Source organism: Carcharhinus amblyrhynchos, chromosome 13 (assembly GCF_965287045.1).
Source record: "Carcharhinus amblyrhynchos chromosome 13, sCarAmb.v2.hapA, whole genome shotgun sequence".
Classification (NCBI taxonomy): Eukaryota; Metazoa; Chordata; class Chondrichthyes; order Carcharhiniformes; family Carcharhinidae; genus Carcharhinus; species Carcharhinus amblyrhynchos.
In genome coordinates, this window is record NC_137336.1 from 33,244,492 (window position 1) to 33,262,440 (window position 17,949).

Sequence of the window (17,949 nt, forward strand, 5' to 3'; positions counted from 1 at the left end):
GAAGGTCTGGCAGATGGAGTACAACGTTGATAAATGTGAGGTCATCCATTTTGGTAGGAATAACAGCAAAATTCACTATTATTTAAATAGTAAAAAATTACAACATGCTGCTGTGCGGAGGGACTTGGGTGTCCTCGGACAAGAATCACAAATGAAGGTAATGAAGAAGGCAAATGGAATTCTGTCCTTCATTGCTAGAGGGATGGAGTTTAAAAACAGTGAGGTTATGTTGCAGTTGTATAGAGTGCTGGTGAGGCCACACCTGGAGTACTGTGTTCAATTTTGGTCTCCTTACTGGCACTGGAGGAGATGCAGAGGAGTTTCACAAGGTTGATTCCAGAGTTGAGAGGGTTGGCCTTTGAAGAGAGACTGATAGACTGCAGCTATACTCATAGGAATTAGAAGAATGAGGGGAGATCTTATAGAAACACATGAGATAATGACGGCAATAGGTAAGATAGAAGCAGGGAAGTTGTTTCCACTGGCTGGTGAAAGTAGAACTAGGGAGCACATGGCCTCAAAATAAGGGAGAGCAGATTTAGGACTGAGTTGAGAACTTCTTCACACAAAGGGTTGTGAATCTGTGGAATTCCCTGCCCAGTGAAGCAGTTGAGGCTACCTCATTGAATGTTTTTAAGGCAAGGATAGATAAATTTTTGAACAGTAAAGGAATTAGCGGTTATGGTGACTGGATAGATAAGTGGAGCTGAGTCCACGAAAAGATCAACCATGATTTTATTGAAGTATTTCTTTTTACAAAGTCAACATTGGGATATTTCAGGAAAAAATCTAACAGCACTGAGCTACATACGGCTAAATGTGAAAGACCTTCAATTTTGATTCAAAGTAACTCAATAACATTTAAACATTTCCATTTGTAATGTGTTAGCACATGCATTCCATTAATATACCTGATAGCAACTGCATCAGCACCTGCGGAAAAATAGGAATGATTTTGAAGTATTATCTCATTTTAAAAAGTCCTTAGCCCCACCAATGAGATTAAAGGTCAAACTAATTTCTATCGCAAATTACATTTGATTAAATTCCTTTCTGTCACCTCATTTGCTTTAAGGTGAACTCAAAACTTGATAGTCTGTGCCACTTTAGATAAAATTGAGATGGTATTTGCATTTGACAGCAAAGGTAAGGACTTAATAATAGCTTTTATAATTTCATATTTTGACTCTGCGATTTTTTCTTGTAATTATCTCTTTTGCTAACTTTCATCCTCCTGAAAGTGTGAAGAGTCATCTGATACTTCACCGAATGGGCAGTCATCTTGTGTTGGTAGGCTGTGGAGGCCTTCACATTTAAACATAATGTTGTCCTCGGCCATTACCCATCCACATACATTCTGATGAGAGTTGCTGGGTAATGATCAGCATTTACCATCCTTTCTATGATTTTCTGCTTCTCAGATCAAGGGTACCAAAAGCGCATTATCCTGTCTGGGATAAGTCAGCTCAGCACAGGCAAGAACTCAAACCTTCTCACTTAATCTTTTCAAGACTTTTATTTTCAGTAATCTGTTCTTCAAATCAAGATGTCAGGCGCCATCTGACTGGCTATTCGTGCCAGGCTCCCACTACAGTAAAGTCGGAGAATTTGACCCATGGCCAGATCTCCATTCACTGCAGCAGGATGGGAATATCCAAGCCACAGTTGAAGCCGGAGAATTATTATTTATTTATTATTTATTAGTCACAAGTAGGCTTACGTTAACACTGCAATGAAGCTACAATGAAAATCCCCTAGTCGCCACATTCCATTACCTGTTTTGGTTACGCTGAGGGGGAATTTAGCATGGCGAATGCATCGTACCAGCACATCTTTCAGACTGTGGGAGGAAACTGGAGCAGCCAGAGGAACTGAGACTGATGCCACACAGACACATAGCCAGGGAGAGCGTGCCAACTCCACATAGACAATGACCCGAGCTGGGAATCAAACCCGGGTCCCTGGCGCTGTGAGACAGCAGTGCTAACCACTGTGCCAGCATTCCGCGCTGGCACGAATCCGGCCCTTTTACGTTCCAAGTGTACATTATCTCTTTCCTGTGAAACTTTGACTTATTCAAATTTCAAGAAGAATTTGCAGCTGTGGTACTTGCCCATGCCCAGTTGAAAAAAACACTCCTTTTTATATAAAAGCAAAATATCACGGATGCTGGAAATCAAAACATAAAATGCTGGAAACACTCAACTTTTCAAGCAGAGGGGGACATAAGGGGCAACACTTCAGCTGGGTGACCTTTCTGTGTACTTCTGTTTACTTATCTCAAGGGGAAAATGCACTGGCGTTCTTTGCTCTTGCATTTGGGAGTCAGAAACCCAGCGTTTCTATTCAGTTTTTTCCTGAAATGTGTTTGGGTTTGGTAAAGCTTTATTTGCTGTGTTATCCTCTGTTCGTGATTTCATCTCCGTGTTTGCTTTCTGCACAGGTTTTTCTCAGCCCCTGTGGTGAGATCAAAGGCTGGTGTCTGACAGCACAAATCTTTGTATTCCGCTGCGACAACCACACTGATTGAATGATCTTTTGTTTCACACACCTACTGAAATAAGCGTGTCATGCAAATGCAAAGAAAAGTATAACTTACTGATATTTAAAAGATGATTTACCATCGCATTTCCAAACCAAGCCATTTGCTCGTTCCTGATTGTGGCTAGTGTGAGTGATAAAAGTCTAATATGTTTGTGTCATTAACTCGTATATATTCATGGTGAAAACCTTTAAGAAATGTAGCAAATGCAATTCATTCAGATAATTGAGGCAACATCACATTAGGAACACAAGAATTTCAAGGTCACTTTCTACACAAACCGCACACATTCCCAATTTCAGTTGTGACTTTAAGATGTGAATTGAATCATTATCTGAAGAGAAATATTTTACACAGCCATATGGACAAAAGCTAATGCATGGCAATGGGTGACTTGCTCTTGCAGAGAGTCAGTACAGACAACGCTGGCCAAATGGCCTCCCGCGCTGTAACCATTCTATGATTGTAAGCAGTTTCCTTCATCCATCTTTACTGACACATAACAATAGAGGCAACTGATATTTATTCAGCACCATTAGTGCAACTAAAGTGCTTTGCAGAGGGTTAGGGTGAGGATTCCAGAGTTTGCTCGGGCCGAAGCAGCCCAAGGCACAGCTACGCCATGATGGAGGTGTTTAGCTCAGGGATGCTCAAGAGGACAGAATTAAAGGAGCATAAGTACCTCAGAGGTTTGTAGGGCTGGAGGAGATTATGGAGACAGACTGGAGCAGATTTATGAAAGGATCTGAAAAACAAGGATAAGAATTCTAAAGTTGAGGTGTTGTTTAACAATGAGCATTAGAGTGATGGACGAATGGCATTTGGTAAGGACAGGGGCAGCAGAGATTTGGATGATCTGAATTTAGGATTGAATGTGAGAGGCCATCAGGAGTGCATTCGAATAGTCAAGTCTGGAGCTAACAGAAACCTGGATTTCAGCAGCAGAAGAGCTGGGGCCGGCACAGAGATGGGTGATTTATGGAGGTGAAAATAGTCAGTCTTAGTGCAGCATTGGACAATTGCCAAGGAGAGAAATGGAGTTGGTAGTGGAGTTAGTACAGGGACTGAAGACAATAACTTCAGTTTTCCCAATATTTAATTGGAGGGAATTCCTGCTTATTCAGGAATGGATGCTGGATAAGCAGTCTAACAATTTAGAGGTAGCGGAGCACTTGAGAAAGAGAGATGCTAGCGAGATGAAGCTTGGTCCCACTCACCTAAATGGCAATTACAAAGAGGCACGAACGAGTTCAAGATAAAGGGGGAAAGGTTCAGTAGAGATGTGCGAGGGAAATTTTTTACACAGTGAGTGGTGGGGCCTGGAATGCACTGCCAAGTGAGATGGCTGAGACAGACACGTTAGTAACATTTAAGACTTACCTGGAAAGACATACTAACAGATGGGGAATAGAGGGATACAGGCAGTTGGTCTAGATAGGACAACATGATCGGCGCAGACTTGGAGGGCCAAAGGGCCTGTTCCTGTGCTGTACTGTTCTTTCTTCTGTGCACAGTGGAGAGGAGAATTGTGCAATCAACTATACCAAAGACTGCAAACAGGTGAAGAAGGAAAAGGAGAAATAATTTCACTTTGTTGCCATCACATGGAATATCATTTGTGATTTTGAGAAGTGTTTCAGTACTGTGGGCAGGGGTGAAAACCTGATTGAAGGGATTCAAATATGGAATTCCTGAACAGATGGACATAAATTTTGGAGACAGCAGCATGTTCGAGGACTTTGGTTCTCCAGTGCCCAGCAGATCCCCTCCTATTGTTATTCTAGCAGCTGAACACCTCTGTGTGGTGATGCAGAATTGTAATTTTCTACATTTTCAAGTAGATGCCAAGGTTGTAACTATATTAGAACAGCTTGGGTAGATAATGGAATATTTCTGGATCAAGACTTTTCACACCCCAGCTGGCATGTTGTGAGGTGCCATAGCCTTTGCTGAACCAGTGTACTTAGCTATTTCTGGATAGCACTTGCAGCGAATTGAATTAGCTAAAGTTGGGCATCTGTGATGGTGGGTATCTCAGGAGGATAGGGAAATAATCATGCACTTGATACTTTTGGCTGAAGATTGTTGCAAATGCTTCAACTTTGTATTTTCACTGGCATTCGGGATTCTGTAAGAAGTCTCTCAACACCAGGTTAAAGTCCAACAGGTTTTTTTGGTAACAAAAGCAAAATTTGGTAGCATCATTCAGGACTGTGACATTGTTGAGGACTGGGATATTTGTGGAGTCACGTTCTCCTGTTAGTTCTTAAACTGTCCATCACCATTCTTGACTGGATACAGCAGGGCAGCAGAGCTTATGGGACTGTTTATCTGTAGCATGCTGTTTTTGCTGTTTAGAATGCATGGCGTCCTGTGTTATAACTGCATCGAGTTGACACTTTACCTTCAGGTATGCCTGGTGCTGCTTTTGCCATCCTTTTCTCGTTGAGCTAGGGTTGATCATCTGCTTGATGGTGGTGGAATATTAAACAGTATACAGAGCGAGGAGCTTGCAGAGTGTGGTTGAGTGCAATACTACTGTTGCTAATAATCCACACTAACTCATGAACGCTTTAAGCCAGTGTTCACCTGTAAGAGCTGTTTCTAACCTGTCCCACAGGGCATGATGGTCATGCCACACAACATGACGGAAGATATCTTTAATGTGAAGATAGAATATGGGGCAGGATTTTCTGGCCATGCTCACCCCCAAAACCGCAAAATCCTGCCCGAGGTCAACAGACCTTTACACGGTATGGCGCCCCCGCCCGCTGCAATTCCTGTGACAGGCGGGATGGGAAAACTCCCCCCATGGTCTCCACGATAGCTCAGTCAATACATGATGTAAATCCTAATAACTGGTTAAAATTAATTTTACGATACTGACTGTGAGGAGCCTGTCAGGCCACTTTAACACCAATTGACTTACAGGAACAAGGAGTTTCCATACCTGTCATTAGTTTATTCCTTATTCTATCTGCAAAATGTTCCAGGAGACATTGTCATTTTACCTTGATAAATGATATATGAATAAAGAAAAATGTAATATAATTTAGAATCAAGTATGTAACCTTTCATTATTTAGTGTGCATTTTGTACTTTGAAATGATATGTTCCTTCCTGTTAATTAAGTTGACCTACATTTTTTTAATACACTATGTGATTCAAAAAAGTTATGATAGTTAACTGTTTGAAATTAACTTCACATTTTTATTTTCCTGTTCATTTTTCATGTTTTGTTCAATTTAGATGGAACCAAAACCCGAACTGAAGGCAAAGATACAAATCGTTCAACTTTGAGAGGTAACCTGATGAAATTGCCAGTTCCCTGTCTGTTTTATTATATATACATAAGAACATAAGAAATAGGAGCAGGAGTAGGCCATCTAGCCCTTCGAGCCTGCCCCGCCATTCAATAAGATCATGGCTGATCTGTCGTGTCTCAGTTCCACTTTCCCACCCTCTCCCCATAACCCTTAATCCCCTCGCTTATCAAAAACCCATCAACCCGCGTCTTAAAAATATTTAGTGAGGTAGCCTCCACCACTTCAACGGGCAGAGAATTCCAGAGATTCACCACCCTTTGAGTGAAGAAGTTCCTCCTCAACTCCGTTCTAAACCACCCCCCCTTTATCTTGAGGCTGTGCCCCCTAGTCCTACTGTCCTTTCTGAGCGGGAAGAGTCTCTCCACCTCTATCCTATCCATCCCATTCATCATCTTATACGTCTCAATGAGAGCTCCCCTCATTCTTCTAAACTCTAACGAGTACAAGCCTAGTTTATTCAGCCTCATATAGTCATCTAAGCATTCACTAACTTGCAGTAATATTGAATAATGCATAACAGGAATGGTTCAGACAGCAGACATTTAAACATGCAGATAAATCCTGATGTCCATTAGTTACCAACTCATCAAGTTCATTCTTGATGCTCTGTAGTGTTTCCGATGAGTAAGCAAAGTCCTGATTGTTCCGGATGCAAAGGACTCCCTTCCTGCCCTATCCCTGCCCATCCCAGATACTCCACAGCCATTTTGCACGGCAGACAGGACCTCGGCTTCTCATTCCAGGGGGATGCGGGATGAGGGGGGTGAAACCCAACCTTAAAGAGCTGCCAGCCAGTCAGATTGGCTGGCTGTGGTCCAGGCCTTGCAGTGACAGGGGTTGCAGTGGACTGAAGAACAAGTGCGTCAACGTGCCTGAACCAAAGACCCACCACCAAGGTAGGCATAGACTCCTGCTTACAATTCCCGTTTGCTACACTATTCAACCAGCCCAGCAGGGCAGGAAAATCACGCCCATTGCCTCTAGTCTGTACGCAGCAAGGTCTCAAAAACAAAACAATAAGAAAAATAACCAGTTGATCAATTGATTCATTTTATGTATTAATTCAAGAATAACATTAAAAGTTTATTTATTAGTCACAAGTAAGGCTTACGTTAACACTGCAATGAAGTTACTGTGAAATTCCCCAATTGTTGACCAGGACACTGAGAGAACACCCTTGCCCTTTTGTTAATCATTTACGGAATGTGGATGTCACTAGCTGGCCAGCATTTATTGCCCATCCCTAATTCTCTTGAGAAGATGGTGATGAGCTGCCTTCTCAAATCACTGCAGTCGCTGAGGTGCCACTAAACCCACAGTGCTATTAGGGAGGGAGCTCCAAAATTTTGACAGCGAAGGAACGCTGATATATTGTCAAGTCAGCAAAATGAGTGAATTGGAGGGGCTGGAATCAAACCCAGGTCCCTGGCATCGTGAGGCAGCAGTGCTAATCACCGTGCCACCCATACCTCACAATGTTTTACTTACACCACTATTCATCAACTTGCATCCGTAAATACCATAAAATGTAATGGCATGTCAAGTTTAAAAGCAGAATGTGCCACATTGGAAATGCTTGGTTACACAAACAAATGTGAAAGAAAATGGATTCTGAGAAAATGGAATGTAGAATTGTAATCAATTCCTCAGGGTAGTACTTTGAATTCATCTAGAAGGTAGGGAGTTGATGCTCACGCAACCATAATAAAAATCTAAAACCAATATGAGTTTGACAGATATTGCAGGGATTTTCTTGAGACAAAGAATAATCAAGCAGTTGTTTCATGGTGACGTGAATTATTTTAAAATTTCTCTTTTCTGAAGGAGAGGCAAGGGAAGAACTGTGCTTTCAATTAATTGTGATCTTCAGTTCTTGTCATGCTGTTCTACAGTCTTGGGACCTATTTATTAACTTTTCCTTCCACGGTTGTCACTGTTATCGAAGACCTGAGTTACACAGGCTAGAATTTTATGTGGTTCAAACGGAGGCAGGAGGGGTTGTGTGTACCTGACCCAGAAGTGTGTGCAACAGGCCAACATCGTCGCACGCTCGCCCAATAATTCAGTTGGCACACGGGAGCGGGATGCTGGCCACTGACGGTTAGGTGGACAATTAGGCCCATTGAGGCATCAGTTAAAAGTGGTTTTATGTGGCTTTCATCCACTTTTATGACTGGTGGGTGAGCCAATCAGCCAGGCAGCCTTCACATTTTAGCTCCAACCTCGATCGAGGGTGGAATGAAATGTCAGGGCGGAAATAAAGTTAAAAATAGTGTCTGGGGACTGAGGTTTTCTGAATTCTGCTGTCAGGTGTTTGTATATGCTGCCTGGACACAGTTTGCTGCGCTTTCTCATCACATTTAACTTGTCCAGGCCTGCAGCTCCCTGAGACAATTCTGCAACAACGCCCTCCCCTCACATATGCCAAGCAGGCACAAAATTCTGTCCCTAGAAATCCTCAACATTAGGTAGAAGATTTGGTTTAATAGTTTGTGTCTCAAAGCATTTGTCTTTACATTAGATTTTTTATTCATAACTGAAGGAAGGTTTTCTGACAAACCTGATTGAATTTTTTGAAGAGTTAGCAAGGAAGATTGATGATGTTAACATGTAGCCCCACATGGATTTGAGCAAGATTGGTGACAAGGTTCCCATGGCAGACTGGTCAGCAAAGTAAAAGCCCATGAAATGTACGGGCAAGGTTTCAAGCTGGGTCCATAATTGGTTGAATGGCAGGAAGCATGGGGTTATGGTAGGTGGGTGTCTTTGTGATTGGAAGGTTATTTCCAGTGAGGTTTTGCAGGACTGAATATGAGATCCCTTGATCTTCAGAGTATGTGCCAATAATTTAGCCTTTAAGGGGCATGATAGGAAGCTTGCAAATAACAAAAAAAAAGTATTGTGCACTTGATAATGAGGAAGAAAACTGTAGGCCCTATGAAGAGATATCAGTGGACTAATCAGCTGGACAAAAAAAAAAGCAAATGGAATTCTTTCAGGAGAAGTGTGAGATAATGCATCTGTGGAGGAAAAAAAAGCAAAGAAATCCTCAATTAATCATAGAATCATACAGTGCAGAAGAGGCCCTTTGGTCCATTGAGTCCACACCGACACATTAGAAACATTTGAACTCCCACCTAATCCCGCAGCCCTGAATGTTACGATGTGCCGAATGTTCATCCAGATACATATTAAAGGATGCGAGGCAACCCGCCTCTACTACCTTCCCAAGAAGCGCATTCCAGACCATCACCACCCTCTGGGTAAAAAAGTTTACCCTCCCATCCCCTGCCAAACCTCCTGCCCCTCACCTTCAACCTATGTCCCCTTGTGATTTACCCTTCAACTAAGGGGAACAGCTGCTCCTTATCCACTCTGTCCTTATCTGTCATAATATCATACACCTCGATCAGGTCACCCCCCCTCACCACCCCAGTCTTCTCTGCTCCATCGAAAGCAACCCAAGCCTTTCCAATCTGAGTGTGGCAACTAGAGGATTTTCACAGTAACTGTGTTAATGTAAGTCTACTTGTGACTAATGGATAAACTTCATAACTTAAATGTTCCATCCCAGACAGCATCCTGGTGAACCTCCCCTGCACTCCCTCCAGTGCAATCACATCCTTCTGATAATTTGGTGACCAGAACTACACACAGTACTTTCGTTGTAGCCTCACCAAAGTTCTATACAACTCCAACATGCCTTCCCTGCTTTTTGTGACCTATGCCTCAATTGATTAAAGACAAGTGTCCCATTTGCCTTTTTCACTACCTTACTAACATGCCCTTCCATTTTCAGAGATCTGTGGCCCCTTTGTTCCACAGAGCTTGCTAGTGTCCTACCATCCATTGATTACGTTCTTGTTAAATTAATCCTTCCAAAGTATATCACCTCACAGTTTTCAGGGTTAAATTCCATCTGCCACTTATCTGTCCATTTGACCATTCCATCTATATCTATTTGTAGCCCAAGACACTCCACCTCACTGTCAACCACCTGTCCAATCTTTGTGTCATCTACAAACTCACTAGTCCTACCCCCACATAGACATCAATGTCATCAATATAAATGATGAATAATAGGGGGCCCAACACAAATCTCTGTGGTATGCCACTGGACACTGCCTTCCAGTCACTAAAGCAGCCTTCTGTCATCACCCTCTGCCACCTACAACTGAACCAATTTTGAATCCACTTTATCAAATTACCCTGTATCCCATGTGACTTCTTCCCAAGTCTTCCGTGTGGGACCTTGTTAAAGGCTTTGCTGAAATTCATATTAACTACATCGACTGCGCGACCCTCGCCTACACACCTGGTCACTTCCTCAAAAAATTCAATCAAATTTGTTAGGCATGACCTTTCTCTGATGAAGCCATGCTGTCTATCCCTGATCAAGCTCTGCCTCTTCAAATGGATTTAGGTGCTTTCCTTCAGAAGTTCCTCTAATAGTTTCCTACCACTGACATAAGGCTCACTGGTACGTAGTTCCCTGGTTTATCTCCACAACCCTTCTTAAATAGCAGAACCACATTAGCTGTTCTCCAGTCATCTGGTATCTCCCTTGTGGCCAGAGAAGAATTGAAAATTTGAGTCAGAGCCCTTGCAATTTCCTCTCTTGCCTCCCACAATTCATCTGGACCTGGAGATTCATCCACTTCTAAAGCTACCAACACCTCTAATACCTTGCTAATACTATGTCTAATACTATGTCAATTTGCTCAAGTATTTGACAGTCTCTCTTCCTGAATTCCATACCATCGTCTTGGATGGAGATTGATGTCAATTAATCCAGTGTCCTCTGTCTCCACCCACAGATTGCCCCCTGGATTCCTAATGGGCCCTACTCTTTCCCTGCTTGCCCTCTTCCCATTGGTATGCTTACAGAATATCTTGGGATTTTACTCTACTTTTACCATCCCCTCATTGCATTCCTGATTGTGTTCTTAAGCTCCACCCTTCACTTTCTATACCTCATGAGTGCCTCCACTGATTTGCTCCCCTTGTACTTATTAAAAGCCTTTCTTTTCCTTCTCGTTGTATCATGAACATCCATGGTTCTCTGGGCTTGTTATTCCTACCTGTCACCCTACAGGGAACAAGCTGGGCTTGCACCGTTCTCATTTCTTTTATGAATGCCCCCCACTGCTCGTCTGTAGATATGGTAGGATACAGATAAATGTGAAGGAACAGAGGGACTTTGATATGTGTGTCCACAGATCCCTAAAGGTAGCAATACAGGTGGTTAAGGTATCTCAGAAAACAAACAGGATAGTTTCCTATAGTAAAAGAGGAATAGTGAAAAGAACAGGGAGATTTGCTGTAACTGTATAAGCAACTAGCTAGGCCACAAGCTAGAATATCATTTACAGTTCTGATGAATGTATAACCAGAAGGATGTGATTGCATTAGAGAGGATACAGTGAAGATTTACAAGGATTTTGTCAGATATTGAGAATATTAGCTTTAAGGAAAGATTTGTTTAATGGTGTTAGTTATTTTAGAACAGAGAAGTATGATGGAAGATTTGGTTGGGGTGTACAAAATGTAATGCTTGGACAAAGTGGCCAGTTTTCTCTTAGCAGAGTGGTCAATGACCATGGGGCATTGACTTAAACTAATTGGTAGAAGAATTAGAGGAGAGTTAAGCAGATTTTATTTTTCACCCAGAGGATGATAGGGGTCTGGCATTGACTGCCTGAAAGACTGGTAGAGGCAGAAACCCAAATCACATTTTAAAAAAAAAATATTCGATATGTATTTGAAGCACCGTAACCTACAGGACTACGTACCAAGAGTTGGAATGAGGGAGTAGGCTGGATATCTCTTTTCCAGCTGGCACAGACACTGTGGGCCAAATGGCCTTATTCAATGCAAGTTTTGCTATGTTTTGATGCATCTGTTTTTACTTTTACTTCCCATTGAAATATCAAGGGTAGCATAGTGGTTAGCACTGCTGCGTCACAGCACCAGGGACCCACGTTCAGTTCCAGCCTTGGGTGACTGTGTGGAGTTTGCACATTCTCTCCGTGTCTGCATCGGCTTTCTCTGGGTGTGCCAGTTTCCTCCTACAATCCAAAGTTGTGCAGGTGAGGTGGATCGGCCATGCTAAATTGCCCCTTAGTTTCCCAAGATGTATAGGTTAGATAGATTAGCCATGGTAAATGTGTGGGGTTACTGGGATAGGGCCTGGATCAGATGATTTGTCAGAGAATCGGTGCAGACTCAAGTGGGCTGAATGATACTGTAGAGATTTTATGAATTTCTGGTAACTGGAATGTTCTGATGTAAGTCCAATGTTGGGAATACTTAGACTCAAAGATTTCAGCATTTACTATCATAGGAACTGTTTTCCTTCTCTCCTTCCTCCAGACCCACCATCAGTGATAATCTTGAGGTGTAATTGGCACCTCCTGATGACCAACGTGGATGGCATGGTACTTTATGGCCGTTTGCACCCCAAATGTGGTACCATCCAATGTCTAGTCCAGGGGCTGGCAACCTGCAGCTGCTGAACTGCATGCAGCTCTTTAACATCTCATTTGCAGCTCCTGTTTAATGTTGTTTCTTAGCCATGCTTGTGATTATTCCACCCAGCAGCTAAAGGGAGAGTTTCTACTGGCACCTGTCATCATTGCATTAATTAATCCAAAATCATGCAACAAGAAATATCCATAGTGCCTTTCATTGACCTTGTGTCCCAATGAATTTTAAAATTCAACATGTGCACATAATAAAGTGCAGTAAACTCACTGCAATGTGTTAGCAAAGCTCCCAAAACTCTTTTTGGAAAATATCCACCAAGAAGTGAAAGCAAAAATGCCATTACGATTCTCTAGGAAAAGCCTGACAAAGCTAAAGGCAAATTTCAAATTTGGCTAGCATCAAGATTCAACTTTGAAAACAGGAATGATGCTTTTAACTATTTCTGGGATGTAAATGCACATTTGCTACTTGATAAATATTTCTTTTCACTTAAGGTACGCTTATGCATTTATTACATTTTTATCTATTTTTCTGTCCTGCAGCTTACAATAGTCTTTATTTCAGCAGGTTAAACTGACTTCCATCCCTTGGTCTAGGGCACAATCCCCTAAGCCAGAGGCGAGAGTTTCTGTTGAGTCATGTTGCCACATAAAAATGAAATGGATTATTTTCCATTATTAAAGCAAACATAATACATTTTCACTTTGAACAGTTTTTTTTATTGTTCATCGTAGAAAACTTCCAAGCTTTAAAGATTAAAAAAAGTCTTTTCTCCAGCTGCTCTGAAATTTACCAATCGGTTGATACCTTTTGTTAAGACATTGCGTATCTCTGTCAGACCAGCCTGTCTCTTTTGTCATGTAATTTTTACTTTACAATAGCCTATTCCTCTGTTTTAATGACCTATGTGGTCATGTGGTAATGTTAGAAATGTCAGCTTAACATTTGTAGGCCTTTCCTGGTATTTATAGACTTGGGTGAAGCCAGTGACAGGATAATTAAAGATAGCTGTCACTGTGAGTACTTGGCTCAGTAAGAGGTAGGTCATCAGAACAACTGTATGAGATATGAATGACACAGCTGTCAGTTCCCATTAGAAACAGATGAACAAGAAACTGAAAAGGACAGAAGTGAATAGAGAAACAAGAACTTCAATATTTGCCGCCCAATATATTAATGAAAAATCAACTGATGCATGGGATAGGGCTCTCTAATCATCAGGTGTAACCAAAGGGTGTATCCAATGTATTTTTCCCCTCTGTTGGATAAATCACATTCTACCTTTGTGAGAGTTAACTGGCACATTGAAGGGATTTCAGAAGTCCTTACATGCCCTACGCAGCCATGGTTTATCGAGATAAATTAAACATAATTGTCATGATTGTCAGATTTATTTCAGTGAAGTTGAAGGTTCATTATATGTTGACATAATTGAATGTTTGCCTTGAAGCAGGCTTCATCGTGTCACAAAAGCCACATGTTTTGCCCAGATGATCGTACAGGAATGAAATATGCAATTTAGTGCAACTAATTACAAAATGTGATCGCGCATATTTTTAATGAAACCAAGTTTCTCCTGAACAGACTACATTTTTCAATCTCTTATTGCCAGAAAATATAACTGATGATTTGACAAGTGATTTGCTATTCTATCAATATTTTCTATACACAGAGACTAGGTTTGAACAGACTAAAATGACAGCCTGTTCCGTAGCCCCTCGACTCACATCTAGCATTCATTCAGAAATTAAAAATTCAGTGCTTACTGTGATCAGTTTATTTATCATCCCATCAAAGCAGATGCTACTTAAATTTAAAGACCTTAGTTTATGGCTCTTGCTTCTCTCTCTCTCAAACCTAATATCAATTCAATCATCTTTATAGTCACTATTTAGAAGGTGGTACCGACAGTCAGCTTGTTAACGATGTTTTTTTTTAATCATCTCTAAATCTAATATGACCTTATCCATTGCTGATTCTAAAATACATTGACTCCAATTTTATCTCCTGTTGCTGGGCAGAAACTGGATTCGGGTTAGTGGGAGTTGTTGGAGTGGCGGGGGGGCGGGGGGGGGGGGGGGGGCGCGAGGAGGCAGAATTAACTTGAAGAGGCAACATGCCCATTCATCCTGCTGAGGAGCAGTAGAGTGCTCTGCCAAATATCACAAGGAAGCTGTGCGCCTCCCTTGCCCAGGCATATCCCCCCACCTCCTCAATCATCTTTATCTGTTGTTCCCCCCCTTTTGCCATTTACTGATTGCTGGGGACTGATTTCCTGCCTAAGGTATTCCTATATCCCTTGTTCTTTTCAAACACTATCCAACTTTCTTATTCTGAAGAAGGGTCCATACTTAAAGTGTTAGCTTGTCTCTTCTCTCCAGTGACTGACCCACTGGGTATCCCAATGTTTTCTATTTTTGTTTCAGATTTCTAACATTTATACTTCTGTTCCTGTAGGATATGAGCATATTATTTAACTGATATGCGTGAGGATGAATGGCAAGAATCCGCAAATAAAACATTACGTTTCTTTGGAATTATTTTCACCAAAATATTCTTAAGACCCAATTTTATTTCAGGATTATGAAATAGGTTAATCGCTGTAGTGGCAAGATTTAAGACCATTGGTCATGAAAATAACAGCAAAGTCAATTAAAATTGAGTGTGTTTACAGAATGCACAAAGCATACAATGTTTGGAGGCTTCAGTACATCATTATTAAGTGACTAGTTGACAAAATTGACTGATTTGAAGTTTCCACCCATTGTTTTAGCAGCCATATCATGAAGTGGCAGCTTGGGATTGTTTTATTAATCTTAATAAAATTGGAGAAAATTATGCTCCAGTTTCCTTTTGATCACTCAGGTGACAATAAACTGTTTTATTGCAGCATGAGTAAGGAAGATAGATTATTTGTACCATTATCTCACTGGATGCAAATTACAGTTTGCCCGATGCCATTGAGTAACTACCAGTGAAAATTGCTTCCTGCCAGCTGACTCCTCTTCCACCAATTATACGTTGGGTATCAATGAAGGGAATAATGAATTTGATCATTTAAAGATGTCCTTTTTATTACAGTCTTGAGATTGAACATCAGAATGCTGGTGCATCATCGGGGTCTGTAATTAATTCCTCGTCCACTAAGTGACTCGTATTTACAAAAAAAACCCAGCTATTTTAAAATGATGAATTGATTGGCACTTTGTAGAAAGATTTTTAAGTCAGTATAATCTGTGTGTCATCAATTTTTGTCATTGGTTATAAAACTGGTTTGTCTCATTATATTACCGGCAATCATTAAGATGTCAATAATTTTCCATGAAGGCACTGAGGTGGAAAATCCATTAGATTTGACGGCCTTCTGATTGATGAATTGCTTTTTCATCAGCTATTCAGATTGGAATCATTATAGACTTAAATATTATTGTGAAGAAGGCTAATACCAAAGTCTTTTTGTGAAAGGATTTATGTGGCACGGTATTTAGAGGACATAATTTAATATTGATGGAAATGCTTATGTGTCAAATCGTTTGATATTTCAAAGTGTTTCTTTTCTCTTGTTTACATGTTACTGGTGTGGAGTGGCTTTGTCTTCCTGACGTGTGACTAGAGAAAGGTGGACAGATACTGTACCAGGGACAGGATTTCTGAGCGCTAGCAGGGGCAGGAACAAGGTGGGAATGGCCCGAAAATGCCAATGGCAGCCAGAATGCCACTTTCACGGTACTGTTCCCAAAGCCAGCCATTTTGGAGGAGGCAGATTTGGGGCTAGCAAGGTGACATGACCCAACCTGATAGGCTGCAGCATAGGTTTAGTAAGAGCCTTGTCAACTCCAATTAAAGGAAATGGACTGAAATTTTCTTGCTGGCCTCCAGTTTCCCACACCAGGGATACCTGGAAGCCGACATCCCAGGGGCAGACCGGGAGGCCATTAAGCCAGATGGGCCTATAAGTTCTCCCTCCCAGCCCATGTAGGTGTGAGCGCAACTGAATGCCACCTTGGCGAGAAACTCCTCCCCCTGTGCATGGAGGCCTTGCTGCGTGGTGGCGCAGTGGCTAGCACTACTACCTCACAGCACCAGGGTTCCAGGTTCTATTCTAGTGTCAGGTCACTGTGTGGCATTTGCACATTCTCCCCGTGTTTGATTGGGTTTCCTCCAGGTGCACTGGTTTCCTCACACAGTCCAAAGATGTGAGTGATAGGTTGATTAGCCATGATAAATTAACCCTAGTGTCAGGGGGATTAGTAGGATAAATGTGTGAGATTGTGGGAATAAGGCCTGGGTGGGATTGTGGTTGGTATAGACTCAATGGGCCAAATGGCCTCCTTCTGTGCTGTAGGGATTCTGTGATAACCAAGAAGTTGCTGAAAGGGTTCACCCATGTTGAAATGCTCTCTCTGTTACTAATCTGCTATCATAACTTTTATAAAGTTGGCACATTTACTAATTTGCTCAAATGTTTAATCCCTCTGTGATTAGCTGTGCCTGTCAAGCTCTATCACCTTTGATTGACCCTCCAGCTTCAAGAGTCCATCCTGTCCTCAATCAGACAGGAAACCTGTCTCGATGAGGGTGCCTCCATAAAAAACTCCAATGAGCAACTATCTGCCACTGGGGCAGTTCAGAATTTGAAAACTTCTGTTTTCCAAGAAGAAAAATCCCATTCTAGATGTTAAAAATCCAAATGTGGTTGTCCATCCAGCAGTAAGGATACTCCAGTAGCAAGCAATATATAAAAAAAACAACTGCACAAAGTAAATCAAAGTAAAGTTTTAATAAAGAAACTTCATTACATCACCACTTGGGCACAAATGCTCTTCCCAATCCCCATCTGCTTTCTATTTATACTGGGGCAGCTGGTCAGCTGACCGGCACAGCAGGTAACCATTGGTTACACCCGTAACAGAGGTTTGCCAAACACATTGAATTGTAAGAAGTCTCACCACACCAGGTTAAAGTCCAACATGTTTATTATTATGTAGTGGATTTCCTCATCAATGTCAACAAAGTTGAAGGATATTCAAATTTCAAAAGTCAGATATTTAACCCTAATAATTGTTCCATTGTAAATCAATTAACTACTTCAGAATTAATTTTTATGGATTATGTTATTGTCCTTTTATCCTATTTGAAGTGGCACCTGTTGAATTACAGATATTCATACGATAGAAATCCCTCTCCAGCTCACTCACGTGGCCATTCTTAATATGTCAGTTTGGGGACATGAGTCTTTCTTTCATGAAAGCACTCTTAAATCTGAGCCTCTAATTCATTAATTGGATGTGGCCACCATTGGCAAGATGGTATTTATTGCCCACCCTTATTTGCACTTGAAAAAGTGGTGATGAGCCATTTTCTTAATTAGCTGCCCACTGTACGATGTAGGTACATTCACAGTAAAGGAGTTCCAGGATGTTGAACCAACAACAGTGAAGGGCTAGCAATATAATCCCAAGACAGAATGGTGTGTGGCTTAAAGGAGGTGCACCCACTATCCTTCTGTTTCTTAGCCAGTAGAGATCACAGATTTGTAAGACACATTGAAGGAACCCTGGCAATTTGCTGCTTTGTGTCTTGAAGATGGTGCAC

The 17,949-nt window shown here is 41.5% G+C and overlaps 1 protein-coding gene across 1 annotated transcript in view; it reads left to right on the forward strand.

The window, feature by feature from the left end:
• The window catches only part of LOC145351657 (testican-1-like), a 363,693-nt gene that overhangs the window by 299,681 nt on the left and 46,063 nt on the right, over positions 1–17,949 (forward strand). Inside the window, exon 8 of the mRNA XM_080201217.1 lies at positions 5,792–5,845. Coding sequence (XP_080057343.1) covers positions 5,792–5,845 — 54 coding nt within the window. The remainder of the gene's footprint in view (positions 1–5,791; positions 5,846–17,949) is intronic.